Source organism: Camellia sinensis, chromosome 3 (genome assembly GCF_055761805.1).
Source record: "Camellia sinensis isolate YWXY chromosome 3, ASM5576180v1, whole genome shotgun sequence".
Lineage (NCBI taxonomy): Eukaryota > Viridiplantae > Streptophyta > Magnoliopsida > Ericales > Theaceae > Camellia > Camellia sinensis.
In genome coordinates, this window is record NC_138963.1 from 9,029,312 (window position 1) to 9,046,393 (window position 17,082).

At 38.0% G+C, this 17,082-nt stretch overlaps 1 protein-coding gene across 1 annotated transcript; it reads left to right on the top strand.

Moving 5' to 3' along the window:
* The first annotated feature begins 2,646 nt into the window (after positions 1 to 2,646).
* LOC145821302 (uncharacterized) lies at positions 2,647 to 3,087 on the top strand. Its single transcript, XM_082917805.1, has one exon. It carries the CDS (start codon positions 2,647 to 2,649, stop codon positions 3,085 to 3,087), a length of 441 nt encoding a protein of 146 aa, XP_082773931.1.
* The last annotated feature ends 13,995 nt before the right edge of the window (positions 3,088 to 17,082 follow it).

Here is a 17,082-nt window from a genome sequence, read left to right on the forward strand (position 1 = left end):
AACAAATTTACTGCATATTATAGTTTATTAAGCTATTATATATTGAGATTTAGGTTTATAGTATAATATTATTAGGTTATACTAGCTCTTAGGTTATTATATATATAATAACATAGAAGTATTTCAACTAGGTTTAGGAGATTAAAAGGAAAAGAGAGAGGCCAAGTTGTGAAAGAGAGAGAGAGAGAGAAATCAAAGAAGACAAAAAAAGGGGCGGCAGCAAGGAAAAAAGAGGAGAGGGAAGAAAAGGAAAGATTAGGGTTTTGTTTTGGTGACTCTAGTAGTTTTCTAAATATTCTTGATCTTCAATAAAGTATTGTGGGTACAAAACCCACTTCCCTTGATTTATGTTAAATTCTTGTTTTTATCTATTTGTTTGATATTAGTTTGATTTTGTGTTTACATAAAGATGATAGATTAATTTTAATTATTTTGACTAGTGGTGTATGTAAAGTTTAGGGTTCTTAGATAATTGACTGATTTTAATTATTTTGTTTAGTTGTGTATGTAAGGTTTAGGGTTTTTATTGATTGAATTTAATTATTTTGATTAGTTGTTATGTCAGATTTAGGATTTTTATATGGATTTATTTTATGGTTGTAATCACTTTCATGGTTATATGAAACTGAAATTAATATGGTTATATGACATTAAAATTAATTAAGAACCCATAGATAAATTCCTTATACTCCACCATGACTCCATGGATTGTTGTTGTATTTGAGTGTTGCGAGAAAGACTCCATGGATTGTTGTTGTATTTGAGTGTTGTGAGAAAGAGTGTATAACAAACAGTGAGGATTATGAGATTTATTTGAATGTCTTAGGCTCGGCATTGTTATATTTATTCTCATGTGTGAGATGTTGTGTATATATATATTGTTGTCTCGTTCTCATGAGTAGACGAGTGCTTTGATTTGCGCATGTACGTATATGCTAACTATTCGGAGAGTGTGAGTCAAACTCGAGATGATATCCCTGTGCAAGTTTGGCTTCGGAGCGGGCTAGGTATACGAGAGGCACATGGGATATATGTGTAGGCCGGAAGGGGAGGGCCGAAGTGGTGGAGTTAAAGTACAAAAATTTAATTATGAGTTTATTGATTTGTACATTTTGAAATATAGTAATCGACCTCAATAAATTATGAGATTTGAGGAGAGGTATGTATACGTGATTTTGGACAACTTTTGTGTTGTAGCTTTTTATTAAAAAGATCGATTAGAACTTATAATCGGATAACATTGGCTATTATCGGTTTGATTCATTTTGGTAATGTAGATGTTATAGGCTGTTTTAACCCACGAAACAAGCTCATTTTTATTGGTTTCACGTAAACTGAAGTAAAACATTATTCTGCACACTTTTCATGGTTGGAATTTTTTTCGGAAAAAAAAAATCATCTTAGGGCAGTTTTTGTTCTTTTTCAGCTTCAGATTTTTCGATTGAATTCTGTCTAGATTTTTATATCAAGTTTTTCTCTTAACCTGTTCAGTTTCTGTTAAATTCGTTCACGTTGTCTTTTAGGCAATTTGATTCTGTACAACTTTCGTTCTTTGAATTTTGATCAATTCGAATTATTTAAGTATGAAACGATGTAATTTTATATTTTTGTCAACAAGTTACTTATGATTAAATTATACTAACTTTATTTGTTTTGCAAGATAATGGGTCTTACTAACTTTTTATGCAGGGCTGACCCACTATATTTTCATTTCATTTTGTCTATTTTATAATCAATTTATATTACGTTGTGTACGGACAAGAAACTAAATGCCACCATATCTCGGAAAACTACCCATTCGTCTCGGTGCGGTTGGAACTACTTGTTTTGTTCCGTAGTAAGAATTTAATGTATTTTGGTTTGCGTCTGGTAGACACATGGGTGTCACATCTTGTACTCATACCAGTATACCTGTATACTGACCCGTTTTGTCTCTTGGCAACTCGGGTGCGTTCTGTTTGAGCGCAGCTGAGCTTCCTTTGCAGGATTAGTAGAGGCTTTGGTGGTGACGTGGATTTACTATACAGTTGGACATGTCGTTTGGACTTCTTTTGTTTTCTTGAGCTTAGGATTGATATTAGACTATGTATTTATTATTCTCTTTATGACTTAGTATTGGAATAATTTGGCATGGTTTGTAACCGTACTTTATTTAAGTTATGTTGACTAGTTATTGTTACCTTGATATTGAGGTGTTGGTTAGTAATGAATTTATGGTGGATGGTTTGGTTTGCGTTTAGTTTTTTTGTTTCACCCCTAAGATTTGGATGATGGAATATTAATTAGGGTTAGTTTTAATATAATATTTAATTGTCCGAATTTTGGGGCGTGACAGTTTGGTATCAGAGCTCTAGGTTTCTCTAGACTTGTGAGAGTTTGAGTGATCTTCGGATTATGGAAATATGGGTTAGCTGGTTTAGTTTGGTGGTTGAGTTTATTCTAAGTAGTTTTGAACGAATTCTTTTTATGTGTTTAACTTGAAGGTGATGGCTAGAAGGTATCTTTAATTTTTTTTTCAAGAACCCATTAGAGTACTTTTTTATCATATCTAAGCAGTTTGTAGAAAGAGAACGTATTGTAACTACCTCATTGTCTAGACCTATTCATGTTGAGACCCCTTTAGGAGGGGCAGTTACTTTTTATCAGATGTATAAAGATTTTGAGATTGACTTTGCGGGCAAAGTCTTGTATGCAGACCTAATTGTGTTAGGGTTTGAAGGGTTCACAATTATTTTGGGTATGGATTGGCTGCGAAAATACTTTGTAACTCTAGATTGTGCTGGAAGGACTGTAAATATAGATATTCCCAGTATGTCACGACTTACCCACACTTCTAGCAATGGAGAAGAGTCGGTGATGACGAGTTTTCTATGCTCGGTAGAAATCCCTAAGCAGGATATTAGTGAGGTAGATGTGGTACGTGAGTTTGAGGATGTATTTCAAGAGATACCTGGACCTCCACCTCGACAGGTAGTAGAATTTTACAGTGACTTAATGCCAGGAACTGCACCAATTTCTAAGGCGGCATACAGAACGGTGCCTAAAGAGCTTGTGGAGATGAAGAAACAGTTGGAAGAGATGCTTTAGAAAGGGTTCATTCGTTCAAGTAACTCCTCGTGGGGAGCACCCGCAATCTTTGTCTCCAAGAAAGATGGCACTCTCCGTATGTGCATAGATTATAGAGAGCTAAACAAGGTGACTATCAAGAACAAGTGTCCGCTACCTAGAATTAATGACTTGTTTGATCAATTGAAGGTGCAGCCATTTTCTTTCAGTTTGATCTCAGAACGGGTTACCATCAGATGGGTGTGTCAGAGGAAAGTATATCGCTTACTGCTTTTCGGACCCGGTATCGGTTGTACGAATTTCCTGTAATGCCTTTTGGTTTGACCAATGCTCCTGCCTATTTCATGGACTTGATGAACAGAATTTTTTAACCGTATCTAGATAAGTTTGTGATTATCTTTATAGATGATATCCTAGTGTATTCTAAGAATGAGGAGGAACACAGAGAACACTTGAAAGTCGTGTTACAAACTTTGAGAGAGCAACAGTTATACGCTAAGTTCAGTAAGTGTCACTTTTGGAAGAAAAAAGTTCAATTTTTGGGACATGTTGTATCCAATCAGGGGATAGCGGTAGATCCTGAAAAAGCTGTTGCAGTCAAAGAATGGAAGCAGCCCACGAACCCTACAGAGGTGAGAAGTTTTTTAGGACTAGCCGGTTATTATAGAAGATTTATAGAGAAGTTTTCCACTATTGCAGCACCCATGACCAAGTTGACCCGCAAGAATGTGAAATTCATATGGACAGATAATTGTGAGAAAGCTTTCCAGGAGTTAAAGCAGCGGTTGACTACAGCACCGGTGTTAACTATACCGGTACAAGGGGAAAAGTTAGTAGTGTTTACTGATGCGAGTGGAACTGGGTTGGGATGTGTATTGATGCAGCATCAGAAGGTTGTATCTTATGCTTCTCGACAGCTAAAACCTCATGAGAGACGATGCCCTACTCATGACTTAGAGTTGGCAGCAGTTGTTTTTGCGTTGAAAGTGTGGCGACACTACTTGTTTAGGGAGCACTTTGAATTGTACACAGATCACAAGAGCCTTAAATATCTATTTTCTCAAAAAGAGTTGAACATGAGGCAACAGAGATGGGTTGAATTTATCAGTAGTTATGATTTCGAGATCCTTTACTACCCGGGGAAAGGAAATGTGGTCGCTGATGCACTTAGTTGACAACATGAGATTATGGCTTCTTTGATGATTCAAGAATGGAAGTTCTTGGAGTTAATTTCGATACATGATGTTCAACCAATAGAGTGTGCGGAGAAGGCATACATTGGTAGTTTGACTGTGCAGCCGACGTTACTGGGTAAAGCTCGTCAGTTGTAGAATTTAGATGGGTTTCTCGTTAGCAAGCTCGATGACCTTGTAGTGGATTTGATCGATGATTGTCCTACTGATTGGTCTGTGGACTCAGATGGGGGATTGCGATTCAAGGGCAGGTTGTGTGTACCCAATATTGTTGAATTGAGGAAAGAGATTATGGATGATGCCCATAGGTCCCGATATACCATTCACCCTGGTGGGACTAAGATGTATCATGACCTGAAGAGAACGTTTTGGTGGGAAGGTATGAAGAAGGACGTAAGAGAGTATGTTTCCCGATGTTATGTGTGCCAACAGGTTAAGGCAGAACACCAACGACCGTTTGGACTATTGCAGCCTCTTGAGATCCCTACTTGGAAGTGGGAGTGCATCTCTATGGATTTCATGGATGGATTGCCGCGGTCTAAGCGAGGCAATGAATCTATTTGGGTGATAGTGGATCGACTCACAAAGTCTGCTCATTTTATTCCTATCAGTGTTCACCGAACTGCAGATAAACTGGCTAGGCTATATATTCGAGAAGTGGTGCGACTTCATGGCGCACCCATTTCTATAGTTTCGGATCATGATCCATTGTTTGTGGCAGAGTTTTGGGAGAGTTTTCAACATGCTTTGGGTGCTAGGTTAGACTTGAGCACAACTTATCATCCCCAGACAGATGGGCAAACTGAGCGGGTAAATCAGATCTTGGAGGATATGTTGAGAGCTTGTGTCCTCGATCTTGGTGGTAGTTGGGAAGAACACTTGCCATTGGTGGAGTTTGCTTTTAATAATAGCTATCACTCCGGTATCGGGATGGCACCTTTTGGGGCTTTGTATGGGAGGCCATGTCGATCACCTGCTTGTTGGATGGAGGTAGGAGATGCGCCGTTGTTAGGGCCAGAATTGGTGAGGGAGACTACAGAGAAGGTAAATATTATTCGGGAACGTATTAAGACTGCACAGAGTCGTCAGAAGAGTTACGTTGATAGAAAACGTAATGAGGTTGAGTTGAATGTTGGAGATTTCATGTTTTTGAAGGTCTCGCCGATGAAGGGTATTATGCGGTTCGGAAAGAAGGGAAAGTTAGCACCTAGATTTGTGGGACCATATGAGATCATTGAGAGGATTGGTAATGTGGCTTACAAATTAGCTCTACCACCTGCTTTAGCTATGATTCACAATGTGTTTCATGTATCCTTATTGCGGAAGTGTGTACAAGACCCTTCCCAAGTAGTATCACCAGAAGTGTTGGAGTTTAGTGATGATCTAACGTATGTGGTGCGATCGGTTACTATTCTAGATCAGGATGTAAAGCAGTTACGGCGCAACAAAGTGAACTTGGTGAAAGTGCAATGGAGCGAAGATGAGAACGATATTACCAAGGAGTTAGAAGAGAAAGTTCGGCATATGCATCTGGAACTTTTTGTTTAGTACTCTTTTCTATCGAATCTCGGGACGAGATTCTTTTGAGGTGTGTATATTGTAGCGACCCTAATTTTCTTTAGTCATTATTTATTATTATTATGGTTATTATTATCTTATTTTATTTTTGACTTTATTAATTGTGTGGTCACATGAGAGTTAATGTAATATTTAATGGATTTAATGTTGTAATTATTAATTGGGTGGTTACATGAGATTTAATGTGATATTTAATGAATTTAATGTTGTAATTATTAATTGGGTGGTCACATAAGGTTTAATGTGATATCTAAGGCATTTAATGTTGTAATTAATAAATTTACTGCATATTATAGTTTATTAAGCTATTATATATTGAGATTTAGGTTTATAGTATAATATTATTAGGTTATACTAGCTCTTAGGTTATTATATATATAATAACATAGAAGTATTTCAACTAGGTTTAGGAGATCAAAAGGAAAAGAGAGAGACCAAGTTGTGAGAGAGAGAGAGAGAAATCAAAGAAGACAAAGAAAGGGGCGGCAGCAAGGAAAAAAGAGGAGATGGCAGAAAAGAAAAGATTAGGGTTTTGTTTTGGTGACTCTGGTAGTTTTCTAAATATTCTTGATCTTCAATAAAGTATTGTGGGTACAAAACCCACTTCCCTTGATTTATGTTAAATTCTTGTTTTTATCTATTTGTTTGATATTAGTTTGATTTTGTGTTTACATAAAGATGATAGATTAATTTTAATTATTTTGACTAGTGGTGTATGTAAATTTTAGGGTTCTTAGATAATTGACTGATTTTAATTATTTTGTTTAGTTGTGTATGTAAGGTTTAGGTTTTTATTGATTGAATTTAATTATTTTGATTAGTTGTTATGTCAGATTTAGGATTTTTATATGGATTTATTTTATGGTTGTAATCACTTTCATGGTTATATGAAACTGAAATTAATATGGTTATATGACATTAAAATTAATTAAGAACCCATAGATAAATTCCTTATACTCCACCATGATTCCATGGATTGTTGTTGTAATTGAGTGTTGTGAGAAAGAGTGTATAACAAAAAGTGAGGATTATGAGATTCATTTGAATGCCTTAGGCTCGGCATTGTTATGTTTTTTCGCATGTGTGAGATGTTGTGTATATATATATTGTTACCTCATTCTCATGAGTAGACGAGTGCTTTGATTTGCGCGCGTACGTATATGCTAACCATCCGGGGAGTGTGAGTCAAACTCGAGACGATATCCCTGTGCAAGTTTGGCTTCGGAGCGGTGTTAGGTATACGGGAGGCACATGGGATATATGTGTAGGCCGGAAGGGGAGGGTCGAAGTGGTGGAGTTAAGGTACAAAAATTTAATTATGAGTTTATTGATTTTTACATTTTGAAATATAGTAATCGACCTCAATAAATTATGAGATTTGAGGAGAGGCATATATACGTGATTTTGGACAACTTTTGTGTTGTAGTTTTTTATTAAAAAGATCGATTAGAACTTATAATCGGATGACATTGGCTATTGTCGGTTTGATTCATTTTGGTAATTTAGATGTTATAGGCTGTTTTAACCCACGAAACGAGCTCATTTTTATTGGTTTCGCATAAACTGAAATAAAACATTATTCTGCACACTTTTCATGGTTGGAATTTTTTTCGGAAAAAAAATCATCTTAGGGCAGTTTTTGTTCTTTTTCAGCTTCAGATTTTTCGATTGAATTCTGTCTAGATTTTTATATCAAGTTTTTCTCTTAACCTGTTCAGTTTCTGTTAAATTTGTTCACGTTGTCTTTTAGGCAATTTGATTCTGTACAACTTTCGTTCTTTGAGTTTTGATCAATTCGAATTATTTAAGTATGAAACGATGTAATTTTATATTTTTGTCAACAAGTTACTTATGATTAAATTATACTAACTTTATTTGTTTTGCAGGATGGTGGGTCTTACTAACTTTTTATGCAGGGCTGACCCACTATATTTTTATTTCTATTTTGTCTATTTTATAATCAATTTATATTACGTTATGTATGGACAAGAAACTAAATGCCACTGTATCTCGGGAAACTACCCATTCGTCTCGGTACGGTTGGAACTACTTGTCTTGTTCCGTAGTAAGAATTTAATGTATTTTGGTTTGCGTCTGGTAGACACATGGGTGTCACATCTTGTACTCATACCAGTATACCTGTATACTGACCCGTTTTGTCTCTTGGCAACTCGGGTGCGTTCTGTTTGAGCGCAGCTGAGCTTCCTTTGCAGGATTAGTAGAGGCTTTAGTGGTGACGTGGATTTACTATACAGTTGGACATGCCGTTTGGACTTCTTTTGTTTTCTTGAGCTTAGGATTGATGTTAGACTATGTATTTATTATTCTCTTTATGACTTAGTATTAGAATAATTTGGCATGGTTTGTAACCGTACTTTATTTAAGTTGTGTTGACTAGTTATTGTTACCTTGATATTGAGGTATTGGTTAGTTATGAATTTATGGTGGATGGTTTGGTTTGCGTTTAATTTTTTGTTTCACCCCTAAGATTTGGATGATGGAATATTAATTAGGGTTAGTTTTAATATAATATTTAATTGTCCGAATTTTGGGGCGTGACATGCAGTGTCTCAGTTAAAATACTCCCAAATCATTGGAAGCCTAATGTACCTAATGCATTGTACTCGTTCTGATATAGCTTATGCTATCAGTAAATTGAGTAGGTACACTAGTAACCCCGGAGAAGACCATTGGAAAGCGATCATTCGGGTTCTTAGATATCTAAGATTCACCCGTGATCATGGTTTGAACTTTACTCGATATCCAGTAATACTTGAAGGTTATTGTGATGCAAGTTTGATATCGGATACTAAAGATTCAAAATCCACAAGTGAATATGTCTTTACTCAAGGAGGTGCTGCTGTTTCTTGGAAGTCCACGAAACAAACATGCATTGCACAATCCACAATGGAATCCAAGTTCATTGCTTTGGACAAAGCAGGAGAAGAAGCAGAATGGCTTCGTCACTTCTTAGAAGACATTCCAATGTGGCCAAAACTTGTGCCAGCTATTTGCATTCACTGTGATAGTCAATCTGCAATAGGCAGGGCACAGAATCATATGTATAACGGTAAGTCACGACATATTCGTCGTCGACATAATACCGTAAGGCAATTGTTGTCAAACGGAATAATCTCAATAGATTATATAAAATTTAAAGAGAATATTGCGGATCCGTTAACAAAAGGTTTGACAAAAGAGCTAGTGTATAGTTCATCGAAGGGGATGGGATTAAAGCCTATTACATAAGAGTCGTCATAATGGTAACCCTACTTATATGACTGGAGATCCCAAGAACTAAGTTCAAAAGGACAACTAAGTTATGTATGGCTCGCTAGAAATCACCAAGGGATTAAAAATTCCCTACCCATTCCTATGGTGAGAGTGATATCTATAACATATATTGTATGCAGGGGTATAAGGACAAGCTTTGCTTTTAATGATTACTTATATCTTGATTGAGGCATAAATCAAGACGAGTATAAGGAGATACTCACAATAAGAATCACCTATATGAGCGTTGAACTGGGGCCGGTTCTATGAAAATGAAGAGGCTAAATTCTCTAGAAACACTTATGAAAACCAGGCGCGTTCAAGGCCAAAATAAACACAACAGTGAGAACCACGATGTGTTAGAAGATATTTTGTGTGAAATCTATTGTCTTGGCTTACACAAACGGCTGAACAATTCAAGGCATCGCGTCCATTGGTTAGCCAGTAAGTCCGATAGGTTATCACTAGGGAAGGTTCAAGGCCGAAAACTACCTATCCTGATGCAAGATATTTTTGACTTATACTCTTTCGATAAAGTCTGCATATTGTTGCATTTCCGTTATCATCAAATTCCATTCATATGGGGGATTGTCGCAAATGGTTATAAAATTCTGGGTAAAACCAGAATTTTTTCCTAAGTTTGGTCTATTTTTTAGGTGGGCCCCGTGCGTCGATTTTCACGGGTCAAAATGGTAACGCGTTCTATGCCGCATTGTGATTCACGTGGTATATTTGGTTGTTCAAAACCATTACCGAGTGAATGGAAAATTGAAGCCAAAGTGTGCTCCATGGAATTGGAGTTTTGGTGGAAAACCCTTAAAGGTTTGAATAAGGCTTGTCCCACATTGATTTGGTGGGAAGTTTTGAATGGGTTTATAAGGTATGAGTTTGGTACTTAGGGTGTGCCCCAAGGGGTACCCAAGTGTTTTAGAGGGAGAGGTTATGAGCAAAATGGGCTAGACCCATTGAACCCAAAAATCACCATACGCGCGCGCGCGCCGCCACCACCGTCCGTCCGGTCGGGTGGGCTGGGCCTGGGCTTGGGCACGGGTGCGTGGTGTAAGGTTGGGTTGGGCTTGTCCGGCCCAATACTAGTCTTTTTGGGTCAAAAACATTTGAATTTAATTTTATTTTTGGTAAAATAAAATTCAGAATTCAAATTAAGCTGGTTTGGTTTTTCTGTACATCCAAACAGGGCCCTTCCCGTATTAAACCGGAAATAATCTGATCCGGATTTACTGTACACCCAAATAAGGCCCTTCCCGTTTTTGTTATCTGTTTGAATTGTAACCCAACAGATTCAAATCTGTTTGATTTCAAAACCTACAGGTTTCATACCTGTTCAATTCAAAACCTAGAGCCACCATTCCATCTATAAATAGGACAACCCTCATTTGGATTTAGAGAACTCAAATTTTCGTCCTTCATAATTCTGCAAACATCCTCTTCATTTTGCTGCATTATTTTCTTGTCAGAGAGAGTATAAACACTTAGTGTGTTCGTTAGGCAAACAATTTGTAGTGCTGCTATTGTTTGTAGTAGATCATTTTATCCTGGGAGATAGACATCCAAATTCTGAAAGCACCGTGGAGAGGACGAATCTGTCTTAAGGACATAGTGTCAAACACTGGACTTGATCTGATAATTATTTAAAGAAATTAATCAAGTAAGTTGTTTAATTTATTATTCTGTTTTATTTATTTAAATCAAATTTTAATTTTGTTTTTGTAACAAAATAAAATCTGTTTTTATTTTTTTTTTTTATTTCAAGTTTGATTTTTGTAATCAAACAAATTCTCTCATTTTCTTTATTTCTTAAATATTCTAGTTGTTGTTTTGTACATAATAGAATTTAATATTTTTAAATACAGTGAAGATTGTCCAACAATGGAGACGGAATCGACCCTTTGTATCATAAAGGAGACGGAAATTCTCGTTTGTCTTGGGAATAGATACAACATCTGGTGCACACAAAGAACATTTTTAAGAGATGAAATCACATAACTAAACATGGAAGAATTTATTATTTTCCAATTCAAAGCATATCCACGTCATATTTTACTTATACAAGAAAAGTGAATTTGGTTAGTCATATCCACCCCACGTTATAAAAAATGTAGTACCACTCTTCCATCCCATATGATAGTTCATCCACTACAATTTTGGCATGTTGGGCAAGATGGAACATACCCATAAAACCCAGGAAACAAAACTTGATAGTAGAAGGGCATACCCATTGTGTGAGTGATTTTCCTATCACACTGCCCAACTCAGTATTCAGCTGGAGAACACTGGCAGAATAGATGACACCTGGCTAACCTGTAACAAAAAGAGAAGATTCCGGCGGTGGTTTCGACCACCCGGGGGCACTCCGATAATCAAGTCAGTATATCTCTCAAAGATAAATCAAGTGCTAAACTCACAAGCTTGAGTATCAAAAGTATAAAATTACGTACCTTAGACCTACGGGGGTGCCTCTCTTTTATAGTTACATCAATCCTAATCTCAGTAGAAGCCTGACTTCTATGAATTCCTATTCAGTACCTACTTTGGACTCCTCAAGAGATAAAGATAAACTCCCTAAGAGCTTTATCCTTATCTTGGCTAAGTCTCCTCTTTATTCTAGGACTCTTGTCCCTTATCTCTTATCTGCTTAACTCGGATTCTGATATCTTCGGAGATAACCTCGGCTTGACCGAGATCACCTCAGCGTCATGACCCTGACACGTGGCATCTCGGCTAAAACATCGGCGTCACCTTACCACGTGTCGGTACTCAAAAATATATCCCCACAACTGCCCCCTAGGTTCTATTACCTCGACATTCTGAGGTAATGGAACCTATATCATTCCGTTTTTCCAGTACGTCGGTTTTCAGTATTTCAGCCGAGATCATTATTTTGGCCGACATGTCTTTGTTGAAGAACAAGAACTTCAAGAACCCTTTCACGCGTATGAGCTGTCATACACCATAATTCAATCGTTTTTAACCACGCGTTTCCTTCTTATTGGTTCGTACCTGTGACGCGCCCGTAAGCCGTCTCTCTCTCGCGTGCGCCGTCTGACGCATACGTTCTTCCAGGTGTATTGATTACTTTTTGCCGCAGTTTTCATTTTTAACAAAACACCTCTTCGATTTTTCCCTTTCACTTTATTCTTGTTTCTGGAAAAACTTTTTCTCTTTCTAACTTTCTCTTCTCGAGTCCGCCATTGTTCAAGCTTCCTTGCTCTGAAATTTATTACGTTCACCCCTTCCGGCGTGTTTTGCACCATGTCATTGTCTCCACGACCGTCGTCTGACTTCGGCGATCTTTACACCGGCGTCATATTTTCTGGTAAGCAACTGTTTTATTCTTATTCCAGTTCTTGATCTTTTCTGGAATTTCTTGTTATTACTGCCTTGCTCAAACATTTAATTTGTGAATCATACATCTGAATGCGTTGATTTTACTTTTTGCTTATGCCTTGATTACATGTACTGTTCATAGTTTTCTTGCACGTCTTGCCACTGTTCTTGGCCTTCAACCCTTTGTATTCTTTATGTTTTTGATAGTCCATCTCTGTTCTTGATTCTGAAACTTCGCCTTTGTTTTCTATTTTTTGTGTCTTTTCCAGATCTCTGCCTTTGATCTTCATCTCCATAGTTTTAGGTTTGGGATTTGTCTGTAGAACCCACATTTTAGGAAAAACTGAAACATCCCTTACAAATTTCTGCACCAGTTCAAACCTAGGTTTTTTGCCGAGGTCCTAATAACCCTTTTTGAAACATCTTCTTTCTGAAATCCAATACCTTTAGTTATCCCGATATCATAGGTATGTGGAAACATCGGGTAGACACCCCTTCTAAGCTAGACTTTTTTAGGCAAGAGTTTGAAATCACAGCCGATGTCAATCTGAGGTTGGCTGGGAATGATGACTCCATTATGCCTACTGATCACTCCATGCCCTTCCCTGTAGTTGCCTTTATTGAGTGTGGACTTCGGTTTCCACTTGACCTTTTTTTTGGTCAAATCCTTCACTTCTATAAGTTGAACCCAATGCAACTCGCTATCAATTCTTACCGAGTTATTACTGGTACCATAGCCTTAGTTAAATAAGAGAATGCCAGGATTACACTTGCCAACTTCCAATACTGTTATACTATGTGTCGTCTTAGAAAAGACACGGACTATGTCTATTACCTTAAGCCGAGATCCACCGAATATAAAATCGTAGCCGACCTCCCAAACTCCAACAAGGGAGCTGGAGACGATTACTTCATTGTCTCGGGCAATTGGGAGTTTCAGCCAAACGACAACCTTCATCTTTATCCCTTAAGCCGCACTGTTTTGGGGGAAGGAGCTGGTAAGGGCCACCCTTCATTAAGTTTCTTTTTATCTTCCTGCATAAAGTTTTCAATATTCTTATTCTAATGTCTGTGCTGTTTTTATCTTTGCAGTTCTTCCTCAACCTCCAAAGAATTTTTGCCAATCTTTCTATCCCAGCAAGGATTTGAAAAAACTTCTGAACTTGCCAATTCACAAACGAAAGGTGCCTCTGCTCCTCAACTTTATCCCAACCTATAAATCAACTCTGCCCGACGTCCCTAAGAGGAAGAAGAAAAGCCTTTCTCTACCATCTGCCACAACGCCACAGACCATATCCACATCTTAGACAGACCAGGGGTCAACCTCTGATCCAGCCGAGCAACCGTCAACTTCAGCTCCATACTTGGTTCCAATATCACAACGCTGCCGCCGATGCCGAACAGTCTCTACTGCCGAGATGGGTCGCCCAAAACCAGTTGCAAAAGATCTTTTAGCCAGCATTCCATCATTTGTTGACGATTAACCAGCACAAACCCAACCTCCACCGAAGCCGAAAAGAATAAAGAAGGCTCAACCAAAGGCTAAGGTAGCTCAGGTTGAATCTGAAGACACCTTGCCTATCTCAAAGTTGGCTGAGAGTGATAAATCTCAGCCTTCCGTTGGGAAGAGGCGCTCTGAGTCTCAACCACCAGAATCCCAAAAACCAAAAAAGCCGAGGTCTTCTTCTGCAACAACTTCGGGATCAAAAAAGCCTAATGCCCCCTGGGCCCCCACAATTACTCTGGAAGACAAGCCTGTCATGGCAAGTGATAGTGCCGATGATATCAACGTCGGCGTTGCACTTAGTACCGCTCTACTTCTTCCAGGCGATCTGGAGCGAAATGCCCAGTACAGTGAGTATGAGAACTACGCTTTAATGCTTCAACACTCCGTTCAGGTAAATGTCTTCTATTGGGTAATTTTCTTCTTTCCTTCCCTTTATTTCATACTTTGAATATTCTCTAATACCTCTGTTTTCTTTCAGGCCATCCAGCATGCCCACTCTTTCTCAATGTAGTCTTTTGAGAATCGGGAGAGGCTCGTCGAGATGAAGAGGGAGTTCTCTTCCCTCCAAAAGACCAACAAAGGTCTTCAATCAAAGATGAAAAAATTGGAGGACCAAGCCGAGGCTGCAATCAAAGCTCAGACCAATGCCGAAGAGAAGGCTGAGGCTGCTGAGGCTATCAGGAAAGTGGCCGAGTCTCAGAAGAGAGAAGCCGAGGAAAAAATGGTCCAAGCCGAAAAGGAGCTTCAGGAGGCACTGGCCACCAAAGAAGCCGAAATAAAAGACGCCGACGAAAAGGCGTATGCCCAAGGCATGGCCGACGTCACAGATGCCTACGAATAACAGGTGAAGGAGGCATGCAACAAGGGTTTCACCCTTGGTTGGATGTCCCTTCTAAAGAAACTCAATGTCCCAGAGAACTCACCATTGAGGAAAGCTGATGCCATTCCTCTTCCATTCCCTCCAGCTCAACCTCCAAGTCAAGACGCCGGCGAATCTGAGTCTAAGGATGGTGATGAGGAAGAGGATGAGGCTTTGGTAAGAAAATCCAAAGATGCTGATGGGGCCAAGTCCCCTCTTCAGAATGAGCAAGTCCTAGACTTGACTCAAGATAAAAAAGGCGATGAGGTTCCCAAAGATGCTGCTTATGAGAAGGAATCAGCCAATGCCACCCTTACTGATAAGAGCCTTAATAACACTCTTGTAGAAATTGACGCCGAGCTCGCGGTGGATAAGGCTGCTGAGATGTCTTCTCAACAATCATCTGATCTTCAAATTCAACCAACTGGTGGAGAGGAGTCTTAGCCTCATGTTTTTCTTTTGCTTATTTGTATTTTGTTTCTTCTTTATCTTTTGGAACAATATAAGCTTTTTGTATGGCCGATGTGCCCTTTTATCGATGAATGCTAATACAACTTTTCTTTTCTAAGTGCTTGCACTCTTGTCTTCTCTTCATTGCTTCTGCATGATTCTGTACTTAGAATATTCTACATGTCTTTCACATACTTTTCCTTCTTTGTACAATCTTCTCGGGGTGACACACCTCGGATAGACAAACTTCTCGGTTCTAATCTTAACTTGTAAACTCTTAATAAGTGTTGAACATCATACTGGTTTAACTCAACTTGTAAATTGTCCACAAATTTCAACAAGTGTTAAACAATGACTTCGGTTTAACTTACCTTGTAAATTGTCCACAAATTTCAACAAATGTTAAATAATGATTTTGGTTTAACTTAACTTGTAAATTGTCCACAAATTTCAACAAGTGTTAAACAATGATTTCGGCTTAACTTCAACTTGTAAATTGTCCATAAATTTTAACAAGTGTTAAGCAATAATTTCGGTTTAACTTAACTTGTAAATTGTCCACAAATTTCAACAAGTGTTAAGCAATGATTTCGGTTTAACTTAACTTGTAAATTGTCCACAAATTTCAACAAGTGTTAAGCAATAATTTCGGTTTAACTTAACCTGTAAATTGTCCACAAATTTCAACAAGTGTTAAACAATGATTTCGGCTTAACTTCAACTTGTAAATTGTCCACAAATTTCAACAAGTGTTAAGCAATGATTTCGGTTTAACTCAACTTGTAAATTGTCAACAAATTTCAATAAGTGTTAAACAATGATTTCGGCTTAACTTCAACTTGTAAATTGTCCACAAATTTCAACAAGTGTTAAGCAATAATTTCGGTTTAACTTAACTTGTAAATTGTCCACAAATTTCAACCAGTGTTAAACAATGATTTCGGCTTAACTTCAACTTGTAAATTGTCCACAAATTTCAACAAGTGTTAAGCAATAATTTCGGTTTAACTTAACTTGTAAATTGTCCACAAATTTCAACAAGTGTTAAACAATGATTTCGGCTTAACTTGTAAATTGTCCACAAATTTCAACAAGTGTTAAGTATATTCCTCTTCCATCTACCTCCTAATGTGAACCTGAGTTCCACTTGGGTTTTCATTATGCATGTATTCTAGAGATAATGTCAGGTGTCTTGAAAACAGAACTGAATCTTTATTTATTTTACTTCGACAAATGACAAAGGAACAAAGAAATTTTAATGATAGAAAAATTTCAAATTACAAGTGTTCTAAGGTCTTGGCAACTCTTTGCCCTCATTATCTTCAAGTCGATATGCCCCATTACCCAGTACCGAGATGATTCTGTAGGGTCCTTCCCAGTTTGGGCCAAGCTTGCCCTCTCTGGGATCCTTCTTATTGCCAACGACTTTCCTCAGGACTAGGTCGCCGACTTGAAACTCTCTTGAATTGACTTTCTTGTTATAAGCTTTTGCAAGTTGCTGCTGGTATGCTGCAAGCTGGATTGCAGCTTTCTCTCTTCTTTCTTCTAAAAGATCCAGATCTCGGGCTAAGAGTACATCATTAGTCCCGTTTTCTACTCCCTAAGTTCTGATTCTTGGGATGCCGATCTCTAGCGGGATGACTGCTTCTGTGCCATAAGCCATGGCGAAGGGGGATTCTCCTGTTGATCTTCTTTGAGCTTGCCCTCTCTGGGATCCTTCTTATTGCCAACGACTTTCCTCAGGACTAGGTTGCCGACTTGAAACTCTCTTGAATTGACTTTCTTGTTATAAGCTTTTGCAAGTTGCTGCC